The 25,174-nt window shown below is 52.8% G+C and overlaps 1 protein-coding gene across 1 annotated transcript in view; it reads right to left on the reverse strand.

Annotated features, from left to right (window-relative positions):
- Positions 1 to 2,964: 2,964 nt before the first annotated feature.
- The window catches only part of MROH2A (maestro heat like repeat family member 2A), a 56,134-nt gene continuing 33,924 nt past the window's right edge, over positions 2,965 to 25,174 (reverse strand). The window contains exons 23-42 of the mRNA XM_070362546.1: positions 22,784 to 22,906; positions 21,505 to 21,584; positions 20,116 to 20,224; positions 19,299 to 19,394; positions 16,848 to 16,952; positions 16,007 to 16,130; positions 15,317 to 15,435; positions 14,456 to 14,608; positions 13,873 to 14,027; positions 11,776 to 11,935; positions 11,511 to 11,704; positions 10,635 to 10,772; positions 9,897 to 10,014; positions 8,064 to 8,210; positions 7,784 to 7,969; positions 7,044 to 7,199; positions 4,705 to 4,836; positions 3,870 to 3,972; positions 3,550 to 3,615; positions 2,965 to 3,086 (exon numbers count right to left, since the gene is read on the reverse strand). Coding sequence (XP_070218647.1) covers positions 2,965 to 3,086; positions 3,550 to 3,615; positions 3,870 to 3,972; positions 4,705 to 4,836; positions 7,044 to 7,199; positions 7,784 to 7,969; positions 8,064 to 8,210; positions 9,897 to 10,014; positions 10,635 to 10,772; positions 11,511 to 11,704; positions 11,776 to 11,935; positions 13,873 to 14,027; positions 14,456 to 14,608; positions 15,317 to 15,435; positions 16,007 to 16,130; positions 16,848 to 16,952; positions 19,299 to 19,394; positions 20,116 to 20,224; positions 21,505 to 21,584; positions 22,784 to 22,906 — 2,586 coding nt within the window. The remainder of the gene's footprint in view (positions 3,087 to 3,549; positions 3,616 to 3,869; positions 3,973 to 4,704; positions 4,837 to 7,043; positions 7,200 to 7,783; positions 7,970 to 8,063; positions 8,211 to 9,896; positions 10,015 to 10,634; positions 10,773 to 11,510; positions 11,705 to 11,775; positions 11,936 to 13,872; positions 14,028 to 14,455; positions 14,609 to 15,316; positions 15,436 to 16,006; positions 16,131 to 16,847; positions 16,953 to 19,298; positions 19,395 to 20,115; positions 20,225 to 21,504; positions 21,585 to 22,783; positions 22,907 to 25,174) is intronic.

Below are 25,174 nucleotides of genomic sequence, written 5' to 3' on the forward strand. Positions count from 1 at the left end.
ATTGCCTTTCTTTGGGATTGGAATGAAAACTGACCTTTTCCAGTCCTGTGGCCACTGCTGAGTTTTCCAAATATGTGTTAATATGTGGTGTTTGTCTTTCTCTTTTTGACTGACTTCACTGTATAACAGGCTCTCGGTTCATCCACCTCATTAGAACGGACTCAAATGCATTCCTTTTTATAGTTGAGTAATATTCCATTGTGTGTATGTACCACAGCTTCTTTATCCATTCATCTGTCAATGGACATCTACATTGCTACCGTGTCCTCGCTATTGTAAATAGCACTGCAGTGAACACTGGGGTACACGTGTCCTTTTCAGGTAAGGTTTCCTCAGGGTATATGCCCAGTAGTGGGATTGTTGGGTCATATGGTAGTTTTATCCCTAGTATTTTAAGCAGTCTCCATACTGTTCTCCATAGTGGCTATATCAAGTTGCATTTCTGCTAACAGTGCAGGAGGGTTCCCATTTTTCCACACATTCTCCAGCATTTATTGTTTGTGGATTTTTCTGATGATGGCCATTCTGACCTCAGTGTGGTGATACCTCATTGTAGTTTTGATTTGCATTTCTCTACTAATGAGCGATGTTGAGCATCTTTTCACGTGTTTATTAGTCATCAATGGGTCTTCTTTGGAGAAATGTCTGATTAGATCCTCTGCCCACTTTTTGATTGAGTTGTTTTCCTGGTTTTGAGCTGAAGGAGCTGCTTGTATGTTTTGGAGATTAATCCTTCGTCAGTTGTTTCATTTGCTATATTTTCTCCAATTCTGAAGGTTGTTTTTTCATCTTGTTTATAGTTTCCTTCGTTGTGCAAAAGCTTTTTAGTTTACTTAATGGACAGTAACTTTTAAATAAAATCTTACAAATATTCACAATACAGTGACAAAACCCATGTACCAACATCCTGAGTAAATGGTTGTTAATATGTTGCTGTGTGTAATGGTGTTTTAAGTTGATAAAAGATTAAGTTGCACACCTTTCCTTCCCATCTCCCTACCCAAGGTGATGCTCTCCCTGTATGGATGTTCCCTTTCCACCCACAGCTTTACACTGCAACATCACCTGAGTGTTTTAGCCAGCTCTGCTGCCATAACAAGACACCAGAGACTGGGTACTTAAACAACAGAACTTTGCTTCTGGAGATGAAGGCTGAGATCCAGGAGCCAGCACAGTTGGGCTCTGGCAGGACCCACTTCCTGGCCTGCAGATGGCTTCCTTCTCATGTCACGTGGAGAGAGAAGGAGCTACCTAGTGTCTTTTATAAAGGGCACCAATCTTGTCACGGGGGCCCCACCCTCAGGACCTCATTCAAGCCCAGTCACCTCCCAAACCAGCTTCCTACTGGCTTTTCAAGCATCCTCTTGTGACACTGATTTTTTTAATTTGCTGTATTACTGATTTGGGCATATTCTGTTTGCCAATCTGCTTATATGAACCAACCTAGTTTATATCAATTGCAAGTAACTTCTTCCATCTGTGACTTAACTTTACCATATTTTATTGTACAGAAGATAAATTTATTTTTAATTTTTATGTTTATATGTTGTACTTTCATTTTCATTCAAGAAATTGTCTTCTTTTTTTTTCTTTTTCATTGCATTGTATGCCATGAGGCTCTTAGTTCCCCAACCAGGGACAGAACCTAAGCTCCCTCCAGGGGACCTGCAGTGGAAGCGTGGAGTTTTAATCACTGGACCACCAGGGAAGTCCCAGAAGATATATTTTAACTTAGGAAAGTTAATCCTTTATTTTTAATTGGTTTTTCTTATTACTTTTAAAGGCTATCCTACCCTACCCTCAGGATCAAAATGACTATATTGTCTTAAATTTTTGCTTTCTGAGTTTAGGTCTATAAACCATCTGGAGATGTTTTGCACAGGCATGAATGGAATTGATCAGAGACCTAATTGCAATCGTACGGCTCCCCCCAGGACCTATAGTGAAGGGCACATTCCTTTCCGGCTGTGTCACTGGGACTTGAGTCTTCCAGCAGCCACCATCTTCATCACTTGGCAGGAAGTAACTTCACTGTCTATTCCGTGGGCATGACCAAGAGTGTGAGACCAGTCTGCCCGGAAGCCTCCGATGCAGGTTGGTTTTCTGGACGGCTTTGCAATCCTCCCACCCATGGGCCCAGGGTGGTGACCGCCTTGGGCTGTTACAGGGGGACTGGTTTGGAAATCCCACCTTCATCTGCTCTGGGGACAACCCAAGACTGTCCTGCTGGCAGCATGAGTATAGGAAGAGTTTCCCTGCCTTCTCTCCCCTGCCTGTTTCTTGGACTTGGAGGTAATTCCTCCCTTTGGCCCTTCATGGGTTCTGCTCCAGGCCTCACTGGGTCCCTTCCCATCCTGGCCCAGTGGACCCTGATATGAAAGAGACGAGGGTGGACGGTGTGGTGTCACTTCCTCCCTGAGGCCCCCCTGAGTGACACCCTGTGGACGGGCACCAGCACTGCCCCCACTGGAGGCCGCCCTCCCTCACCCTGGGTGCATCATGGTCGCTGGGAGACGTCTCCTTTCCCTTTAAGAGCGGGGCTCCTGGAAGCAGGGCTGGACAGCAGCAGGGCTCCCCTGGCCACCCCAGCACAGAGCCTGGCAGTGGACACACCATCCATGTGGGAGGAACTGAAATGCAGTGAAGACACAAAGGGGACCCAGATCCTCTGGCCTCACACACACACACACACACACACACACTCAGGGGACACAGGAATGAAATCCCCGCTAGGACTGGAATTTCCCTTCACCCCACTGTCTCAGCTCTGGGGTGTCATCTCCTTGCAGTCAGGAATCTGCTCCCCAAATAGCAAGGGAGGTTTATTTCAAGGGGAGGAAAGAAAGGGGCACTGATTATTTAAGTAAAATGCTTTTTCTTACAAACGGAATTAACAGTGGTTTGCGGTGCTGTGGTGGGGTTTGCCCCCAGAAGAAAGGCAGGTACGTTTTGCACTTAGACCATCTAGGAGATTCCTTCAGGTGAAGCCAAAAGCCGCTGCTGACTGCAGGTATCCAAGATGTTGAGCGTCTCCAGAGCTGCCCTCCAAACCCCAGGATCTGAGTCCAGCTGTAGCTCCTGGAGCGCTGACAGTGAGTGTACGAGGAGGGTGGGGACCCTGCAGCCAGGCCCTCATCCTCTGCCCGCCCTGGGTGGTGCGAGCTGATGAGAGCTGACTGAGGGACGAGGGGCTCATGGGGGTTTGAACTTCATCCCCACCCAGAGTGTGAATTCGGAAGATGGCAGGTGCAGTCATGTCTCCACATGCATCTCCCATCCCTGGGGTCTTCCGTCATATCAACAGGGACAGGAAGATGACCCCCAGGCCCCAGCTGCTACAGGGAGCAGGCAGAAAGCACAGGGATCCATTAGAGCTGTCTTCCTAGAAAGCCCCCCGCAGGTTCATCCACCTCTCTGTGCCCTGGCCACCCACGCCTCCCATCCCAAATACAACCAGGGTCAGCTGACTCTCCCCTCAGGCAGTTTCACTAAGCTCCCAAATGAGCAGAGTGGACTCATTTGACTCACACTTGAATCTCCACTACTTACAATTTCGTAATGCTGGAAAATCCAGCTTTTTCAAGTAATGCGCAGACATCTGCTTCATAATGATTCCTAAAATGACAGTCAGAAATGTCCATCACATGAATATTAGGTCAGCAAGAGATTTGGTTTTGCCTGATGAGAGTTTCTGTTAAGGGTTTAGTTCAGGACGTCAAGTTCAGCATTGGGCAGGTATGAAGCGCCAAGGGACACACACGGGGGACTTCTGCCCAAGCATGACTCCCAACACCTGTCCCCACTCCAGACCTAGGTCTGACCAGATGGTCTTCAAGGTCCCTCCTGCATCAGGAGACCTGCCTGCTCACCTGCCAAGTTACATGCAGCAATTCTGATCCGTGACAAGTTGCTTTTAACATACGTCATTGTTTCTAGCAAGAAATTGTAGAGAACGGCAGGCTTTTTCTGAGTCTGCAAAAAACAAGTGACATCCAGTGCCATGGAAGAGGAGGTCCTGCAGACTGGCTGCTCACAGATGCCCATCCATCTGATGCTAGAGGGTCTGACCAGAGAGGGCAAGTGCTCATCTCAAAGTCACACAGCAGAGTAGCAGATGGGCAACCTAAGGACCTTCAGGTTTCTGTTACTCTTCTCTGGCCCAGAGAGATCACACTCGCCCACAGCCTGCACTGTCCAATAGCGTAGCCACTGGCCACACATGGGCCTTGAGCACCTGAAGCGTGGCTTGCTGTTGTTCAGTCGCTCAGTTGTGTCCGACTCTCTGGGACCTCATGGACTGCAGCGCACCAGGCTTCCCTGCCCTTCATTATCTCCCGGAGTTTGCTCAAACTCATGTCCATGGATTTGATGATGCCACCCAACCAACAAGGCTAGTCTGAATTAAGTGTAAAGTGCCTCCTGGATACTGAAGATGTTATCCCAAACAGGTAAACTATTACATTAATAATTGTCCATTGATTGCCTGTTGAAATGGCAATGATTTGGAACTACTGGGTTAAATAAAACCTATTATTAAATTTGGTTTCACCTCTTTTCACGTTTTTCAACATAAATCTTAAAGATGGGTGTGTGGTTTGCATTTGCTTTCTGTTGGACAGAGCTGGTCTCAACACTTCATGTCTAGCAGGATCACAGGATGAAGCCCCAAGCCCCTGGGGCTGGCCCCTGCCTCAGCTTCCTCACCAGGACGGAACACAGGGTCATCTGGAAACCGATCATCTCCTTGGGGGCAGCGGCGTCACTGTGGTCCGCAGAGCTCTGCAGGGCCCTCCAGCCCCAGAAGTGCACACACTGAAACATGGTAGCCACGCAGGCCTGGAGGACACAGGACAGGATGGCAGGAGAGGAGGCAGGCGGCCCTGGGGGGCCACACAAGGGGTGGGGCTGGGGGCTGGCACTCCATCAGTAAGCTAGGGGGCAGCCCCCCAAAGGCCTCAGGAAGCCAAAGAAGGGCGGGCTGATGAGCCCCAGGGGGCTGCCTGGGACTCAAACCCTACTGGCCCGTGTGACACCTTGGGCATGTTTACTGAGAAGCCCCATGGGCGCAGGTGCAGCCCCAGTGCCCCCTCAGCCATTGGCCAGCACTGGATGCCCTCAGCAGCCCTGCCGGGACCTACCACCTCCAGGAGCCTGGGGTTTGGGGCCTGGCTGCAACCCCCCCCAGATCCCCTCTCCCCAGATCTCCCTCGCCCCATCCCCTGCAGTAACCAGGCCACTGGTCTCTGGCCTCTGCTGAGGTTGGGCCACAGGAAGGTACTGGAATGGAGGGCAGGGAAGGAGGTTGGGGTGTCTGCTCCCCCAGGAGCAGGAGAGGCAACAGCACCCATGGGGGCCCAGGCTGTGCTGGCCTCTCCTCTTTGTGGCTCCTTCATTAAGGCCTCTCATCCCCTTTGGGGGTAGGTGGTCACTTTCTTCCCTGAAGCCCTGCCTCCAGCAGAGTTGCTGTTAAAACATGAAAGGACTGTGAACTTCTGATAGAGGTAGTGAGGATAATGAAAGTGTTAATTGCTTCAGTCATGTCCAACTCTTTGAGACTCCATGGACTGTAACCCGCCAGGCTCCTCTGTCCATGGAATACTCCAGGCAAGAATTCTAGAGTGTGTAGCCATTCCCTTCTCCAGGGGGTCTTCTCAATCCAGGGATTGAACATGAGTTTCCTGCATTGAAGGCAGGTTCTTTACTGTCTGAGCCATGCGGGAAGCCTTTGACTGTGGATCACAAAAACTGTGGAAAATTCTTAAAGAGATGGGAATACCAGACCACCTTACCTGTTTCCTGAGAAACCTGTATGCAGAGAAGAAGCAACAGAACCAGATATGGAACTACAGACTGGTTGAAAATTGGGAAAGGAGTGCGTCAAGGCTGTATATTGTCACCCTGTTAAATAACTTATATGCAGAGTACATCATGTGGAATTCTGGGATGGATGAATCACAAGCTGGAATCAAGATTGCTAGGAGAAATATCAACAACCTCAGATATGCAGCTGATATCACTCTATTGGCAGAAAGTGAAGAGGAACTAAAGAGCCACTCGATGAGGGTGAAAGAGGAGAGTGAAAAATCTGTCTTAAAACTTAGCATTCAAAAAACTAAGATCATGGCATCTGTTCCCATCACTTCATGGCAGATAGATGGGGGCAAAGTAGAAACAGTGCCTGATTTTATTTTCTTGAGTTCCAAAATCACTGCAGACAATGACTGCAGCCATGAAATTAAAAGATGCCTACTCCTTGGAAGAAAAGCTATGCCAAACCTAAACAGCATATTAAAAAGCAGAGACAAATCCCTTTGCCAACAAAGGTCTGTATAATCAAACTATGGTTTTTCCAGTCCATTGGGAAAGCTGGACCATAATGAAGGCTGAGTGAAGAATTGATGCTTTCAAAGTGTGGTCCTGGGCAAGATCCTTGAAAGTCCCTTGGACTGCAAAGAGATCAAACCAGTCAATCCTAAAGGAGGAAATCAACCCTGAATATTCATTGGAAAGACTGATGCTGAAGCTGAAGCTCCAATATTTTGGCCATCTGATGTGAAGACTGACTCATTGGAAAAGACTCTGATGCCAGGAAAGACTGAGGACAGGAGAAGGGGGTGAAGAGGATGAGATGGTTAAATGGCAGCATCGACTCAATGGATGTGAGTCTGAGCAAACTCCGGGAGACAGTGAAGGCTAGGGAAGCCTGGTGTGCTGCAGTCCTTGTGGTCACAGGGTGGGACACGACCTAGTGACTGAAAGGCAGAAGAAAGGGTGGCTGGTGAAGGCATCGGAGAAGAAGGAAAGTACGCCATGTTTCCCCTCACAGAGCCGAGACTCCTCAATCAGCCAGTGTGTGGGGTGTCTTGACTGGTCCCTTTCTCAGCCTGGTGGGAGGAACCAGAAGATGGTGGCTTCTGGGGTCCCAGGAAGACTGAGCGAGGTGGGGGACACCCCAGCTAGCCAGGGCGGCAGCCCCGAAGCACGTGTTCCTTGTGGGGACAGCAGGCCCTGGGCATCGCGCACATAGCCCAGGTGTGTCTCACCTGGGCGGCATCGGAGCAGGGGTCCTGGCAATGTAGCATGAGGGGGACCCAGGCTTTCTTCACTTCCTGCTTGAAGAAATGCTTCTTGGAAATCCTGACCACCTGTGCCAGCTTCCCGAAGACGATGAAGGCTTTTAAACGCAGCAGCTCGCTCTCCTGCAGCCAGAACACACAAGCTATTTCTGAAACATGGGAAGCAAGAAGCCCAACAAAACCCCAGCCATTTGCTGTGGACCTTCTTAAACGCCTTGGTGCCTGCAAAGCCTTCTGGATCATTCCATCATGATGGAGTGTCTCCTGCAGGGCTCTGGGGACTGGGCAGTATTCTGGGGTTTGTGACCTTCTCTTGCCTAGATGGGGGCTGTGCTGGATCTGATCGCCTACCAACCCAACCTAGCAGAGTCCCCAGCCCACACATCACAGGTGTCCAAAGAGCATTTGCGGCTGCGATGAATTAAAGTCAGGGGAGAAGGGTCCTGTGGGCCCTGCTGCTGCTAAGTCACTTCAGTCGTGTCCGACTCTGTGTGATCCCATACAAGGCAGAACAAGATTTTAATTTTTTAACCAGGTCCCGTGATCAGCCAATCGGTACATCAGCACCCAAGTGCGAACTGCAGCCCTTTTCATTCCAGAGCACCTCTCTCCTTTAGGGGGTGAGCAGTGGCCACCTCCTACCGAGCAGCCATTCGTGGGGACCCCCACGAGGGCCAGGGCCAAGCAGGGCGCCAGTGTGCACTCACGTTGTCAAAGAAGGCTCTGCACTGCTCGGAGATGGCGTTGAAGGTGGACCCCAGGTCCCCTTCCCGCAGCTCGACCAAGACCTTGGCCAGGACCTCCAGGCCCTCAGAGGTCACGCTGGTGCTCACGCCTGGCCCCCGCAGGGAACACAGGCACTTCTCCAGTAAGAGCTTCCGGTACTGCCTCACCTGCGGGGCACAGGGCTTTCAGGCCCCGCCTGGCTGCCCGGAACAGGCCGGCATGGGCCCCCCACCCCCAATCCCTGCCTTGGCCCCCGCGGACCTTCCTTGGGGCGCCGAGGGCCATGTTGCCGAGGGCGCGCAGGGAGAGCACCCGCAGGACCTCGTCCTCCTGCTCTGCGCCCTTCTCCAGCATCAGCACTGCCCGCTTCAGCAGCTTCTCCTGGTGCAGGATCGGGTCACTCATGAACTGGAAAGGAGAACTGTTCACAGTCATCCCCGAGAGAGGCTCTCGTTCCTCTGCCTCAAAACGGGACAGGTGATACGACTCGGTGCCCGGAGCGGCGTCCCTGGGAACAGGAGAGGATTCGGAGCTCCACCTCCCAGGACCGGCTATGGGGTCCTCCGCCGCCAGCTGTGGGACCCCGACAAGTCCCTGGACCCCTCGGAACCTCAGCTTCCTCACCTGTAAAAAGGGCAACAGCAGTACCTGCCTCATGGGGTCGCTGTGAGGCTCCGATGCAGACATACGTGGGGAAATTCTAGTTGAGTGGTTTTTTTTTTTGTCTTTTAATTTTATTTTATTTTTAAACTTTACAATATTGTATTAGTTTTGCCAAATATCGAAATGAATCCGCCACAGGTATACCTGTATTCCCCATCCTGAACCCTCCTCCCTCCTCCGTCCCCATACCCTCCCTCTGGGTCGTTATCTAAAGGAACGCATCCGTTCATCATCTGTTCCTTCCGTTCACGTGATGGGAGCGGCCATGGTGTGCAAGAGCCATGCCCACTGAGTCAGAGCAGAAATGCACAAAATGCACGGATTCCACTCCCCTGGGCCTCCGAGGGTCAATTCTGGGCTCCCACCCAAAACGCTGGGCCCTCGGGATGATGCGGCGCCCTGTGGCGTGCCTGGGTGCACGTGTGTTTTATAAACCTTGGTGGTGGTGGTTTAGTCGCTAAGTCGTGTCTGACTCTCGCAACCCCATGGAGTGTAGCCCGCCAGGCTCTTCTGTCCATGGGATTCTCCAGGCAAGAATACTGGAGTGGGTTGCCATGCCCTCCTGCAGGGGATCTACCTGACCCAGGGGTTGAACCCCGGTCTCCTGCAGTGCAGGTGGATTCTTTACCGACTGAGCTACAAGGGAAGCCCCGTTATAAAACTTAGAAAGTGAAGTTGCTCAGTCGTGTCCGACACTTTGCGACCCCATGGACTGTAGCCTACCAGGCTTCTCCATCCATGGGATTTTCCAGGCAAGAATACTGGAGTGGGTTACCATTTCCGTCTCCAGGAGATCTTCCTGACCCAGAAGAAAACTAAGTACCCAGTAGGTGACCCCGGAATGGAAAACTGATTCTTCAGCCTTCTACAGAGCAAGTCTGCCAGCCCTCCCTTGGGCAATGATTGGTTCCAATGACACTCTGGGTGTCAGACAGCCATCAGGATTTCCCCCCAAAAGTTTTCTGGCCAATCCCCTCAGGACCACATAAGGAAGGGTGGCTGGGCATCAGTGGCTCTGACCCCCATTTGGGGCCTTCCTGCCTGGCTCAGCCTGGCTCGCCTCTCAGAGCCCTCTGCCTGGCCTTCCCAGGAAAGCCCTCTTCTGGCCCGTGATGCTGGTGCTCACCACATCACGCAGCCCTTGGCGGCCGTACTACAGGGCACAGGACGGGTCTCAACCCGTTTCCCCTCAGTGCTGCCCTGAATCATGTGCTTGATGAGTGAATGAGTGGAAGAGGGCATGAGGGACGTTTGCCTGTTCCTCCAACCCCGGACTCAGAGCACGCGTGCCTGCCCTGAGATGAGCCCCCAGGACAGCCAGGGGGGTCACCCAGCACCCACCCACATCCCTGCCCGCCCCCCGCCCAGCCCCCAACACGCCCCACGCCCAGCCCACGCCCACCGCCCGCCCAGCCCCCTCTGTGGCCTCACTTCCATGCAGACCGCCGTGCTGCTGATGCGGCAACTCAGGGCCTCCGAGGCCATGCCCCTGAGCACCAGCTCCGACAGCCTCTGCCTGTAATAGCCCTGGGGGCTCTGCACGCACAGCCTGCAGGGACAGCACCACCGAAGGGGCTTCTCAGCTCCTGCCCGGCACAGCCACTCTGCAGCAGGGTGCCCGGGGCGGGGTTCCCAGGTCAGGGGGTCACTGAAGTACGGACCCTCCACCTCCTCTTTATAAAAGGTGAAAGTGCAAGTCGTGTCCGACTCTGCGACCCCATGGACGGTAGCCTGCCCGGCTTCTTTGTCCATGGAATTCCCCAGGCAAGAAGACTGGGGTGGGGAGCCACTCCCTTCTCCAGGGGAATCTTCCCAACCCAGGGATCGAACCCAGGTCTCCTTTTTATAAAAAGGGGACCAGAATGAGGGTCTAGACCCAGGAAGGAACTCTCGGTCCTGCCGTCCTGGCCTGGCTCGGAAGCCCTTTGTGACCCTGGGCACACCCCACCCACCTGGGACCTCGCTTTCTTGCCTTGGAGCAGGAAGGGCTGGAAGAAAAGATTTCCTTTGCCCTGGACCCTCCTGCCACTCAGAGTCTGGGATGTGGGTCAACATGGCAATCTGCGCCCACCCCCACCCCCTGACATGCACACCCTGGAGCGAGGCATTTAGCCATCAGGCCCAGACCTTCCAGCCAGACAGTGGAGCCCTGGGGAGCCGGGCACCCACCTGGCCAGCTGGCTGACTCCCTGCAGGAACGTCGAGCTGCTCTCCAGAAGTGTCCACACGCCTTGCTCCTCCAGGGTGCAAAGCAGAGACTCACTGTTGAGTCTCCTGAACAAGAGCTGCATGGATCTGATCGTGACCCTGGAAGAAGGTGGGGCCGCGTGAGGCTGAGGCTGCCCTACTGGGAGCACCTGCCCTGCCTTCAATAAGCTCTTGGGTAAGCTCCGCACCCAGGCCCGTGAAGGGGTGCCCAACACAGGCGGGGAGACTTGCTCAGGACCCAAGAGCAGCCGTGGGAGACAGTGGGTCTGCAAACTCTGAAAACCACAAAGTGCTGGACCCACACAAGGGAGGGTTGTAAGCTGAGCTTCCAGAAATTTCTCCTCCCCACCAGGAAGGGAAAACGAGGACCTCTCAGTGGAGGTGACACTTGTAGTCCAGTGACTTCTTCTTCTTCTTCTTTTTAAGAACATTTATTTATTTGGCTGTACAGGGTCTTACAGTAGAGAATCTGCCTGCAATGTGGGAGACCCAGGTTCAATCCCTGGGTCAGGAAGATCTCCTGGAGAAGGGAATGGCTACCCACTTCAGTATTCTTGCCTGGAGAAGCCCATGGACAGAGGTGTCTGGTGGGCTACATTCAGTCCATGGGGTTGCAAAGAGTTGGTCACTACTGAGCAATGAACACTTTCACTTTCACAGGGTCTTAGTTTCAGCACATGGGATCTAGTTCCCTGACCGGGGGTTGAACCTGGGCCCTCTACATTAGGACCTTGGAGTCTTAGCCACTGGACCACCAGGCAAGTCCCCAGTCGAGGGACTGCATCCAGCCCAGGACCACAGCCTCACCACACCGCACCTTCCCACCCTCGAGCACACCTCTGCAGGTTGACCTCCTCAGGCAGAGTCCCCGTGTGGATGAGTCTCCATGTCTTTAGGACGGGCGACACGGCCTCTGGGCCCTGGCTGCTGCCCAGCTGCAGGAGGAGCGTGTAGACAAGGTCCGGGAAGAGATCCAGGAGCCTGTTGTCCCAGTCCATCCTCTCAACGAGCAGGTGGATGGTGCACAGGGTCTGCGGAGAGGAGAGCCGGAGGCGGCAGGGGTCCCACCGAGCCCCCGAGGCGGGCCTTCCCCCTGCCTCACCATCAGAGGGTCCACCGCGGCCAGGCGCCAGATGTCAGCTTTGGAGGCAGCGTTGGCCCTGGGCGTGAACCTCGCCTGCAGCCGGCCCATCAGCGCGTGGAGCATCGTCCGGGCAAAGGGCACGTTCTCAGCCACAGCCAGCCACACCTCTGTCAGGTGGCTAGCCAGAGACAGGGGACAAGGACTGTGGGTTTGGGGTCATGTGCCCTGGCAAGTCAAAGCCCCCTGGGGACTCCCGGGCAGCCCCCAGAGTAGGGGCTGGAGCCTGGAGGCGGGGTCTCAGGGAGGTGGGAGAGCCACCAAGGCTGCACAGCCAGAGGCCGAGTCCCGCCCCGCACCTCTGCCCACGGTCCTCCTGGGAAACCACGGCCCTCTCTGTCTCTCTCACGGAAGGTCCAGCTCTGCTGCTAGGGGACCCAGGAATCCCCACCGGGCCGACTGTGTGATGACTTCATGGACATGTCGGGTCATAGCCTCCCAGTGCTTGGTGTATCAGGCCAGCACCAGGCAGCTTGCTGATACCTATCACTTCCTCCTCCCAACACATCTATGTGGAAGGAGCCTTCATCTCCATTCCACAGAAGAGGAAATTCTGCCCAAGAAGGTCAGGGAAGCTGCCAGACTACAGCTTGGAGCAGCCTTCTTGACCCCAAGTCCAAGCCTGCAGCCCTGCTGAGAAGGGGAGGGACAGTGACTTAACGAGCCTCTGCACACACGCAGGTACAGGCACGTGGGGTCTGGGGGGCACTAAAGGGCTAAAGCCATGACTCCAACAGGATCAGCCTGCCTATTCGAATCCACAAAACCAAACACGTAAGTGCAGATAAGTGAGTTTTGTCGAGGATGGGGAAAATGTGGCAGGGGGCCCAGTGGCAGGAACTGAATAGAAGGGTGGGCACAGCATGCTCATTAAAATCAACTCAGAAAGAAGCCACAGGAGTGCAAGGAAACCAGGGCGTGGGGACCTCAGCCCTATAACTCAAGAAACACCTGAATGAGTTTGAAGGCGGCCCTGGGCTCCAGGAAACAATGCAGACTGGCTGACACCTTGATGTGTCTGAGACCCTGAGCCAAAGCCCCAGCTTGGCCAACCCAAGCTCCTGACCACACAAACCAGATGATAACCGGGTTGCTGTTCCAAGCTCCTGAGCTGGAAGCGATTTGTTATGCAGGAATAGCTAACTAATACAGCGAAAGCCAGCCTGCCAGAGGCCCCAGCCCAGCACTGCTCTGAGAGGGGCTAAACCTCGTTAAAGCACGCCACCTGCATGGCACTGCCCTACCTGCACCCAGGGAAGGGCTGCCCTCTGGAGGAGCAGCTCCCTGTGAAGTGGGGCCAGGCCTGCATTTCACGTGTCTGACACCTGTGCTCGAAACTCTCCTTTGTCTGCTCCCAGCATCGGCCACATCTCTCTTCACCAAGCCTCAAGGCTGCCCTTTGCTCCTTGGTCTCTGCTGCTTTGGGGACGCCTGCTCCCCTCTTTCTGGGCCTTCCCCAGTATATACCAGTTCGATCCCAGCACACTCACTCGTCAAACTGGTGAGCTCCTACCGGCTGCCTGCGTGATGCCGTGACACAGACAAGGGGGCTGGGCACAGTTCAAGATAACAGGAAGAGGAAGGCTTGCCCTGCTTCCCTGTGAGGCCACCTGAGAGCCTGGGGGGTCTGTCATTTCACCCCTCAGGCACCTGGGTCACTTCCCTCTCAGGGCCCCATTTGGAAAGGGGGAAGGGAGCTTCTCCAGAGGCCTGCTCGGGCCCTGGGGACCACGTCCTGTGGTCTGTCCGGCCTGGAGCTCTATACTCTGCAGGGAGGAGAGGGCCATCGAGGGGAGAGCCCAGAGGGGGCGGCCAGGACCTGTGAGATGTGGGCTCCGGGCTCCAGCTTGATAGGAGGGAGCTGGAGCTTCAAGGCTCCAGGTCCGAGGTTCTCAGAGGCTGTACCAGCCACAGAGATGCAAGTGGGAGGGTCCGACCACCCCCTTCCCCTGACACAGGTCAGACGAGGCACTGCTCAAGGCCCCGGGCTCCTGGGACATGTCCGTGGTGGCCGTCTGAGGGGCACGGGAGGCAGAGGCCCCGCACCTGGGAACCCACCTCTCCATGGGCAGGGGCTGCCGCAGGAGCGCCGTGAGCACGGTCTCCTGGTGGTAGTGGGCCAGCAGGAGGAGGCCCTCGATCAGGAGGCGCCGCACCTCCCGGTGGTCCACCGTGGGCAGGTGCGCCAGGATGGCGCCCAGGATCTCGGGCACCTGGGGTGGGGGCGGGGCGTCACCAGGCAGCCCGGCCCTCGGGGGGCTCCTGCCCTCCCCCTGCCGCACACCCCTCCTCCTGCCCAGGTGGACGCTGGGCAGGCTAGTCCACCGGGGGCCAGGCACAGCTCGGCCCTTCCAGAGCATCCTCTGGTCTCTTCGGAGATTTTATCACATTTTAACGTGGGAGGTGCCGCGCTTCAGGAGGGCCAGCCTCAGGCCTCCAGCCCAGCGTCCACTCACTGACCAAGCCTCCTTCAATAGGTTCTTTCCCCTTCCAGAACCCGACTTCCTCCCACTCTTTATAATCACGGACTCGGGGATGGTGAGGAGCCCTTAGCAAGCGAGGCTGGGCCCCTCTGCCTGGCCCTCTAGGCTGGATGCACAGGCAGCCCCAGGCCCTGGTGGGCTGGGCCACAAGCTGTCACCTTGTCCTCCAGCTCCTTGACCCGCATCTGGAGGAAGGTGCATATCCAGGTGACAGAGGCCTTGTCATGTTGGAGGTCCATGGCCCCGAAGTTCTCGCAGAGCTTCTGGACCAGCGAGACCACCTCGTCGCAGTTGAACTGCAAGCAGGCCACCTACAGCCAGAGCAGGCTGTTCCTGGGTCCGACTCTAAGCCCAGGGGCTCCCCTGCCTGCCCTGCTCTGCTCAGTGTCCCAGCCCAGCCCAGCTCAGCCCAGCCCCATCCTCCCGCAAACCATCCTGAGCCTCCTCTCGCCCCCTCACCCAGCCTCTGGCCCTGTCAACCACGGGCCGGCTTGGAGATCACTCAGTGTAAAAGCCTGGAGGACGCTGGCCAACTCCTCCCTCACCCCATCACCTGCCCCCACCCCTCCGAATCCCGCACAGGGAGCTTCTCCCCAGACCCTCCCAGTCCTGCCTCTACGGCCCTGCAGCCTTCCCTGGGAGTGTCCTCTGGCCCCTGAGGCAGAATAGGCCTCGCCTCTCTGCAGCCCTGAGGGTTTGGGCGGCCCTGGACACTTGCAGTCACCGGGTGCCGTCAGCCTGCCCATGGGCTGACACATGTGTGCAGGGCCCCTGTTCAGTTCTTTCCAGGACCCCCGCAGTGTAGCATATGATATGGAAAAGAGAAGACAGCTGGGGTCTGTGATGCACCTACTGTGTGCCAGGCACCACGGTGGGGACTGTACATATCACAGGTCACTTAAATACACATGACTTGAGTTGGACCAAGGTCTGTGGAAGACCAGGAGGAGCCGGTCCCGCCCCCCAGAGATGGCCCAGGCACCCGGAGGCTACTCCCACACAGCCTTCCCGCTCATCACCTTGGAGATTCTGGAGGATATGCTGAAAATCTTCTCCATGTCTGAGCCCTGCAGGTCCTCCTTACATTTCTCAAGCTCCAGCTCTTTGGAGGCGCCCCAGGAGGAGCAGGTCTGGCTTGCTGTTGGGATACAATGTCAGGCACGACGGTCCAGAACCAAGGGCCCACATCGTGGTGGCCCCCTTTCCCACCCCCGCCCCCAACGCTCCCACCTCCCCGCCCCTTGGGTTGCCTTGGTTCCCTGGGCCTGGACAGCTCTCCAGCATCTACATTCCCACCTCTCTTGCTTGGCCCCGGGAACCATCTCTGTGCACAGCTCAGATGGGCATTCTGCCAGCTGCCGAGCCAGAGGCAACCCACCTTGAAGGTGCCCCAACTGCCTTCCCCTCTGAGCTCGTTTCTGGCCAGTTCTGCCGCATCCTTAGTATCTGTGAGGCAACCCTGTCCAGTGGGGCCCTTCATGTGCCCTCAGCGAGTCGTGCTGACACAATGAGCCTCTCCTTCTAGAAGCTTCCATGATCTCTCAGTGAACTCTGCACCCCTGTCCCCGCTGGTCACCCTTGCTTGTCTACAGAGAGGCCACAATCCCTGCCGACCCCCAGGACAGCCCCACAGCCAACTCCCTGATATTGGTCCTCCCTCTGGGCCTGGAGAGCCCCAGTCCTGCCCACCCACACCACCCTTCCTGTACCGTGAAGATCCAGCAGGCTGGCCAGGACATCCATGGAGGCCAGGCGGGTTTTTCTGTGCGAGTCGCAGGTGCCTGGTGCAATGAGTCCCACCAGGCCGCCAAACTGCCCCAGCTTCAGTGGGATCTGAGGGATGGGAGACCTCAGAGTTCACATCCTCTGTCTGGCCAAGCTCACCTGGTGATGCCCAAGGGCAGTGCAACCAGGGGCCAAAGAGAGTGATCCCTGCTCTGAAAGCACCCCTATTTGGGAAGGGAGAGGATGCTACCATCTGCCCGAGCCCAAGCTTCCATCCCCAGGCCCCCCAGCTTGTCCTCCTCCCAAGGCCATCCCTGAAGACCAGACAGTCGAAGAGTAGGAGGATAACAAAGGAAGGAAGAGAGGTCTTGTGGAGCCGTGTCAGAGGCTCCATCACCAAAAAAACCTCATTGCTTTTCTAGATTTTGCGATGTTGATGGTATTTGTTAAGCTTTGTAAAATTTGTCATTTTGTAGGGATTCATTTTCTCATTCTAAGTAAATACTTTCCTAATCAATGTGATATTCATAATCATGTGCCCCATTCTCTTAAAGAGGGCCCTCACACTGTGTGAACCTCAGGCCCCTCGAAACCCAGATCCACACCACACCCTGCCCATCCTCTCTCACGACCCCAGAGGCCCAGGGCCAGCTCCCCCTGGGTCACCTTCAACATTCCCCAGTGATGCAGCCTCTTCCCAAGGGTCTCTCCAGGGGCAGAACTGGATTTCAGAGGTGTTTCCTCTCCTGGGATAGAGACTGGCTTTTCCCTGTGGGTGTCAGCGGGGCAGGCTGTGGGGGTGCGGGGCCGGTCTCTGGGACTCACGCAGACGCCGACGCTTTGGACATAGATTTTCATGAGATGGAGATGGAGGTTCACTGCTTTTTCCCGCTCCCATTCTTTCTCCGACAAGATCCACTTCTCCAGGAGCTATGGGGATAGCCCAGAACACAGAGGGGCCTTCAAAATCCCGAGGCCAGCCTTTCCTCGCCAGCTGCTGCTCTCCTCCTCTCTCCCACTCAGAGCCTGATTTTCAAAGCTCTGGGAGGTTCCCAGGTTCCCCCGCCCCTGACACTAGGGAGATGAGGCCACGAGCAAACGGAGAACAAGGCCAACATCCTCAGCAAGCTGGCGCTTGGCTGAAGAGTTTGGCTTTGTTGCGAGTGTTGGACTGTAGGGGAAAACGCCACTAGCTCAGTCCATCCTGCGCTCCAGCACCTGCGTGCCCCTGCACCTAACAACACGGCTTAGCAAAACAGGGAGCAAAAACTGATAGAACTGAAGGGAGAAGTGGACAAATCCACAGTGACAGAGATTTCCGACCTCCATCTCTGTAACTGATGCAGAGAAGACAAAAGCAGGAAGGATATAGAAAACTTGGACAACACTTCCAACCATACCTGGCTTAAGTGATATTTGGGAACATATCATTCAGTGCAGCAGAACACTTCCCAAGCACACACAGAACGTTCGCCAAGATAGATCATACGTGGGCAACAAATTAAGTCTCGATGGATTTAAAAGGCTTTGAATTGTACAAAGTATGTCCTCAGACTACAGTGGAGTTAAACTAGAATCAAAACCAAAAAGGTCTCTGGAAAACTCTCAAATATTTGGAAATTTCTTGATGACCCATGGGTCAAAGGAGAAGTCAAAAGAGAAATGAAAATGCATCTTGGAACTAAAATTAGAACAGAACATATGGATATTTGTGGGGTATAGCTTCAAAGAACAAAGTCAGTGGACTTATACTATCTGGTCCTGATTTCAAGACTTACTAAAATGTTGACAGTGTTATAATGAAGACAGGATGGCAGTGGTGTAAAGAAGGGTAAAAACATCAGTAGAGCAGAACAGGTATCTAGAAATAGACCCACGAATATGCAGTCAATTGATTTCTGACAAATATGCAAAGGTAATTCAGTGGAGAAAAGATAGTCTTTCCATCAAAGGTGCTGAAACAGTTAACCATGTGCAAAAAAATTAAAATAAATTAAACTTTGATCCATATTTGAAAACTGAGCTCAAAATACATCATAGACTTCAATGTAAAGCCTGAAACTGTCAAGTTCTAGAAGAAAATCTAGGAGAAAATCTTTGTGACCTTGGTTAGTAAAGATTTCTTAGTCATGATACCAAAAACACGATACATAAAAGAAAAAATAATAAATTAGACTTCATCAAGGTTAAAAACTTTTTCTCTTCAGGAGAATCTGTGAAATTAATGAAAAGGCAAGTCACAGACCAGGAGAAAATATTTGCAAATCACATATCTGATAAAGGATTTACTTCTAGAATATATACAACCTCCAAAAAATCAATAATAAGAAAGCAAACAATCCAAGTTTTAAAAAAGCCCTGCTGCTGCTGCTGCTGCTAAGTTGCTTCAGTCATGTCCGACTCTGTGAGACCCCACAGACGACAGCCCACCAGGCTCCCCCGTCCCTGGGATTCTCCAGGCAAGAACACTAGAGTGGGTTGCCATTTCCTTCTCCAATGCATGAAAGTGAAAAGCGAAAGCGAAGTTGCTTAGTCGTGTCCAACTCTTAGCGACCCCATGGACTGCACTAGCAATACTATATTCAAAAATACCAAAATTATGAAAGACAAAAACTGATAAATTGTTCCAAATTGAAGGAGAGAGACAAGAGAGAGAAGACAATTAAATGCAATTCATAATCCAGATTAGATCCTGGTTCTGGGAGGAAATAACTATGAAGGTCATTATTGGGCAATTTGTGAAATATGAATATGGAAAATTGATTGACTACAGCTGGTATCAGTGTTAAATTCCGTGATTTTGAACAGTATATTGTTATATAAGAGAAGATTCTTGTTGTTGATGTATAGAGCTAACTCTCCATGATTCAAAAGGGGTGTGTGTGTGTGTGGGTGTGTAATGTAAAGAGGAAAAAAAAAGGGAAAAAGAACATGTCACAAAATATTAAGAATTGTGTTGTGGATCTGGGTGAAAGGCATGCAGGAGTTCTTTGTACTGTTCTTGCAACTTTTCAGCTTTTAAGAATTTAACTTCAACTTTTAAGAACATTTTGTGATATTGAAATGTCACAAAATATTAAGAATTGTGGATCTGGGTGAAAGGCATACAGGACTTCTTTGTACTGGTCCTTGCAACTTTTCAGCCAGCTTGAAGCTTTGTCTAAAGAAAATTACCAAATCAATTCTTAACGCATGCCTGTTTCCCACTGAGAGTCTGGCCCTCGGACCAGCATTCTGGGCCACCACTGGCTCCTGGCCCTCCTCCAGGTAACTCACATGCACCATCTCCTGAAGCCCCTTGGGGTCTAGGTGTCTCTGCATGAGGCCCTCCATCAGCTGCTCCAGGGCATGCAGGGCGTTCGTATACAGGGTCTGTGGCCAAGAGAAGGGAGAGCTCGGCAGCAGTCGGGGAAGAGCCACCTGCCAGGACTCTGGGTGGCCCATGCCAGGATCATATATTGTGAGATGGTCTGATAACTTCCTTTTGACTTCTGCTCAGACTGAGTTCTTTATGCTCCTTATGTGACATATAAGACAACCTCAAGAGGAACCCATTTTGCAAAGCAGGAAACTGGACTCCTAGAGCCCAGCTCTCCTGACCCCTGGCATCCAGGGCCAGGACCTGGAGGCACAGATGACTGTTGGGAAACGGTCATCCAGTCAGGGACTACATTTCCCAGGATTCCTTGCAGCTAGGTGGAGCCATGTGACCAAGTTCTGGCCAATAAGGAGGGCCAAATGGCTCATAAATCCTCCAGACTCTCTCTGGAGCTGGGTCTGCCCACCTGAGGAGCCATGGGGCCTCTGTCAGTCCACATTCCTGAACAACTGCAGGAAGCAGCCCCCTCTCCACCTCTGCTGCCAACTGGACATCATTTGAGTAAGAAAACAATCATGTTAAACCATGAAGATTTCAGTGTATATGTTACAGCAGCTAGCATCACCTTACATTACTGACAGAGGCTGCTGTACTTTGCTGCCCCGACCACTCCCAGATGGTCCAGGACGGTGGGCTCCCAGCACTGTTAACTTGGAAGTTAACATCAACTTCCAAGTACTGATCCAGAAAATGAGGTGGCCAGGAGGGAACTACCTTAATGGACTCATTGCTGTCTCCTGGGGGTTGGAGAGAAATTACAGAGTGTATACTAATATCCATCAGCTCACTGCTTTCCTCTGTGGCGTAGAAAGGCTTCAGTTTGCTAGAGAAAGAAATGATAAGAGGAGTGATCAGTGGGGAACTGAGACCTGCTCTGCCCAGTCTGGGGGGTGGTGGGAGGAGCCATATCACAGAATAAGGAAGGGGCCAGCTTCTCTGTTTGGGGGTTCAGGTGTCTGTCCCCCCACAAGGGCCCTGGCTCCACCCACTGGTGTCCACTGTCTGTCTGTGACTGAAGGGGAGACTCAGGTGTCCACAGCTGCCTCTCCTATCACTGCCTGCTCTGAGTCTCTCTCTCCTGTTCAGAAACATTCCATTGGTCCTCCCTGATCGCATCCGCAGACTTTGCTTCTGGTTGGTCCTGGCCCAGGAGTTTTCAAATGTAATACCTGGACCAGGAGCAGCAGCAGCATCCCCTTGGAGTTTATTAGAAAATGCAAACTCTACGTCTCCACCTCAGAGCTGCTGAATCAAAAACTCTGTAGTGGACTTCCCTGGCAGTCCAGTGGTTAAGGCTTTGCCATACAGTGCCAAAGGTGCAGGTTCGATCCCACATGTCTTGTGGCCAAAAAGCCAAAACATAAAACAGAGGCAATACTGTAACAAATTCAACAAAACTTTTTTTAAAATGGTCCACATTTTAAAAAAAAAATCTTAAAAAAAACCCAAAAAACTTCTGGATTGGAGGCCATCTGTGTTTTAATAAACCTTTGGTGGTAGTAGCTAGTTGCGTGATGCACGCTAGCTGATTCTCTTTCTGTCCCCTTCATAGGTGGATCTCAAGCCTAGTTGCATACTAGAATCACAGGAGAGCTTTCGAAGGGCCCCAGGGGCCATGCCCAGCTCCAGGGATCCTTATTTAAGTCTTTGGTGGGGCAGGGTATCAGAATTGTTACAAGTTCCTCATTGGCTCTGTTTTGCCTTCAGAAGGGAGAGCCACCTCCTTCTTGAACTTCAAACTCCTGCCTTCCAAAGGGGTCCTGTGTTTCACCTTTCTAGGAACCTTCTGCTCCTACCCAAATCCAGTAATTTTGTTTAAAGTGAAAGTGTTTGTATCCGACTCTTTTTGACACCATGGACTATAGCCCGTCCATGGAGTTCTGCAAGCAAGAATCTGGAGTGGGTTGCCATTCCCATCTCCAGGGGGTCTTCCCGACCAAGGGATCGAACCTGTGTCTTCTGATTGCAGGCAGATTCTTTACTGTCCGAGCCATCAGGAAAGCCCTGAAGGAGGTGCAACCTCCCCAGAGGCTCTGAGAGGGGGCCTCAGACCTTGTCTCCAGCCCAGGGCGGCACTTGGGGCCTGGTCAGGGCCCGGCTCACCTCAAGTATGAGAGGGCATCCATGGCCATGGTCCGCACGGGAGAAACCAGGCTGTCAGTCGGTTCTGCTTTGATGATTGCCTGCCGGGATGGCAGGGCAGTGAGCCGCCAGGCCAGCCGGAGTCCCGCAATGGCCAGGGAGGGCCTCGGGCGCACAGTGACCACGATGGCAGGGGCATTCCCTGGGTTACAGCCAGGAGGGCCTGACGTTGTGCGATGGGCTCCGATACCGCATGCACTTTCATTCTTTTCATGATCAGTTGGCCTTTGACGTTTTAGGCGAAGTTGCTCAGTCGTGTCCAGCTCTTTGTGATCCAAGGACTATACAGTCCCTGGAATTCTCCAGGCCAGAATACTGGAGTGGGTAGCCTTTCCCTTCATCGGGGGATCTTCCCAACCCAGGGATCGACTCAGGTTTCCCGCTTTGCAGGCAGATTCCTTACCAGCTGAGCTATGAGGGAAGCCCAGGGGAAGCAGCAAAATCTCAGGGGAGGAGTGGAGCTAAGATGGGCCGGTGCCTCTAGCTCATTTCTGCCAGTTACTGTGTGTCCTTGGGCAAATCACTTCCTCAGCCTGGGCCCTTGCTCAGGTGTGACATGAGGACTTGGGGCCTGGTCCACAGGGCTGTGCCAGGCTGGTGTGAAATTACATACGTGTCGCTCTCGACCCCGAGCGGGAACCTAATGAATGTCGGATTCTTTCTCAGGGCCTCCTGTTCCATCTGCATCTCCCTTCCCTCCAGGCTGCTGCCAATGCAGCCAGAGGGTGTCCAGGGGCCAGGGTTTCCATTGCAGGGAGTGGAGAGGTCTGGGGATGAGGGACAGGGGCTGACCCACAGCCTCAGCAGCCTCTGTCACTGCCTCTTGCCTTTGGACAGCTGGTACTTTCTAGATCTTAACAAAGTTCTGGGCAAAAGTAGCTATAAGTCCTGCCTACGGCAGAGCCCGACCTCTTGGTCCTGACTATGGAGAAATGTTGGGTTAGCTAGGGCTGACCCATGGGGCTTGTCTCCCAGCCCTGAACCAGACACCTCAGGGGCATTACCAGGCTTGAGGGCAGGGGTCTTCAGCCCCAGCTTCTAGAATGTTTCCTGGCCATGAAAACCTTTATCAGATATAAGAATGTCACATGCAGAACACCTACAGTCAGGTCAAAGCCAAACAGAGAGACAGGCGGTGCCTCGGAGACCCCTGTCACCGCTTGGGCTTCAGATGGCCTCAGGTCAGCAGAGTGAGATCTCCCAAACTGCCCAGGATGGAGGAAGCCCCCAGATGGCTTACCATGATAATGCCAGTCAGAGTTGCCTTTTGGGCAAATTGGAAGTCTTCCAGGTCCTTGATGTTCTTGATGGCATCCGTGACCTGCACCACGCTCTTCATGAAGGCCAGTTTGAGGCAGATGTCCTGTGACCATGATGAGGGGCAGGGAGGACCTTGTGTGGGTGAGCCCCCAAAGACCCCAAGACCAAGCCCCTGCTCCCGGACCCTGGGGCCACATAGAACACCCTCTCCCCTGCTGGGAAAGTATCAGTATCAGGGGCATGCTGAGAGACGGCCGCCCCGTTCTGCCCTTCAGCAACCTGGTGGGGACATGGGCCACGCGCTGGACAGGGCACAGCCCCCCAGTGGCCCCCCAGAAGGTGCTGCATCCTAAAACCCCTCCATCCTGAGCCCGAGTACAGCAATGCCAGTCAGGGGCACCTTCACTGACCAGAGGATCTGAGCCCTGTGCATCACTGTAGGGGCAGAGCAAGTTATGGAGGTCAAATCAGTTTTGCTTTTAAGGCATGCACAAGACATCGTGCGAAATGAGATCAGCCAATCTCAAAAGGACAAGCACTGTGATTTCAGATTATATGAGATGCCTGGAGCATCACCATCATAGAGACAGGAAGTAGAAGGGTGGATGCCAGGAGCTAGGGGTGGGGGACTGGGGAGTTGATGCTAGTGGGGACAGAGTCTCAGTTTAGGAAGATGAAGGTCTGGAGATGAATAATGGCGATGGCTGCTCAACAGTTTGAATGCACTTAATGCCACACTAGTAATGCTCAAAATTCTCCAAGCCAGGCTTCAACGGTACGTGAACCGTGAACTTCCAGATGTTCAAGCTGGATTTAGAAAAGGCAGAGGAGTCAGACATCAAATTTCCAACATCCATTTGATCATCTAAAAGCAAGAGAGTTCCAGAAAAACATCTACTTCTCGTTTATTGACTATGCCAAAGCCTTTGACTGTGTGGATCAGAACAAACTGTGGAAAATTCTGAAAGAGATGGGAAATCCAGACCACCTGACCTGCCTCTTGAGAAATCTGTATGCAGGTCAGGAAGCAACAGTTAGAAGTGGACATGGAACAACAGACTGGTTCCAAATAGGAAAAGGAGTACATCAAGGCTGTATATTGTCACCCTGTGTATTTAACTTATATGCAGAATACATCATGAGAAACGCTGGGCTGGATGAAGCACAAGCTAGAATCAAGATTGCCAGGAGAAATATCAATAACCTAAGAAAAGTAGATGACACCACCCTCAGCAGAAAGCGAAGAAGAACTAAAGAGCCTCTTGATGAAAGTGAAAGAGGAGAGTGAAAGAGTAGGTTAAAGCTCAACATTCAGAAAACTAAGATCATGGCATCTGGTCTCATCACTTTATGGCAAATAGATAGGGAAACAGTGGAAACAGTGACAGACTTTATTTTGGGGGGGCTTCAAAATCACTGTAGATGGTGACTGCAGCCATGAAATTAAAAGACACTTGTTCCTTGGAAGGAAAGTTATGACCAAACTAGACAGCATATTGAAAAGCAGAGACATTACTTTGCCAACAAAGGTCTGTCTAGTCAAAGCTATGGTTTTTCCAGTGGCCATGAATGGATGTGAGAGTTGAACTGTAAAGAAAGCTGAGTGCCAAAAAATTGATGCTTTTGGAGAAGACTCTTGAGAATCCCTTGGACTTCAAGGAGATCCAATCAGTCCATCTTAAAGGAAATCAGTCCTGAATATTCATTGGGAGGACTGATGCTGAAGCTGAAACTCTAATACTTTGGCCACATGAAGTGAAGAACTGACTCATTGGAAAAGACTCTGATGCTGGGAAAGATTGAAGGCAGGAGGAGAAGGGGACGACAGAGGATGAGATGGTTGGATGGCATCACCGACTCAATGGACATGAGTTTGTGTAAACTCCAGAAGTTGGTGATGGACAGGGAGGCCTGGTGTGCTGCAGTCCATGGGGTCTCAAAGAGTCGGACACGGCTGAGTAACTGAACTGAACCAATGAACTGCATGCTTAAAAGTGGTTACAATGACAAATTTCACATCTTGTACTTCACCACAGTTTTCAAAACAGTAATAATAAAGTCATTTCTCCTTTATTCCCTGATTTTCTCCTCCTTGCCTTTCCAAGAAAGCAGCCAGTCCCTTTGCCTCTCTGAAGACAGCCCCTTTCTTGACCCTTATGAAAGGGCCTGGGGTCAGATGTCAGGATAGGGGCAGAGGTGAGAGAAGGCATGTGCGAGGGCTGGGCAAGGGCTTGTCCTATGACTTCAGCAACCCACAATTACCCCTACTCAGTAATGGGGGAAGGGCTGCTCCCCACCGCTGATACCCCACACTCCCCCCGCCCCTGCAGCAGAGAACAGCAGAGATTGGGGCAATGATCTCCCCAAATGC

This window comes from Bos mutus, chromosome 3, assembly GCF_027580195.1.
Source record: "Bos mutus isolate GX-2022 chromosome 3, NWIPB_WYAK_1.1, whole genome shotgun sequence".
NCBI lineage: Eukaryota > Metazoa > Chordata > Mammalia > Artiodactyla > Bovidae > Bos > Bos mutus.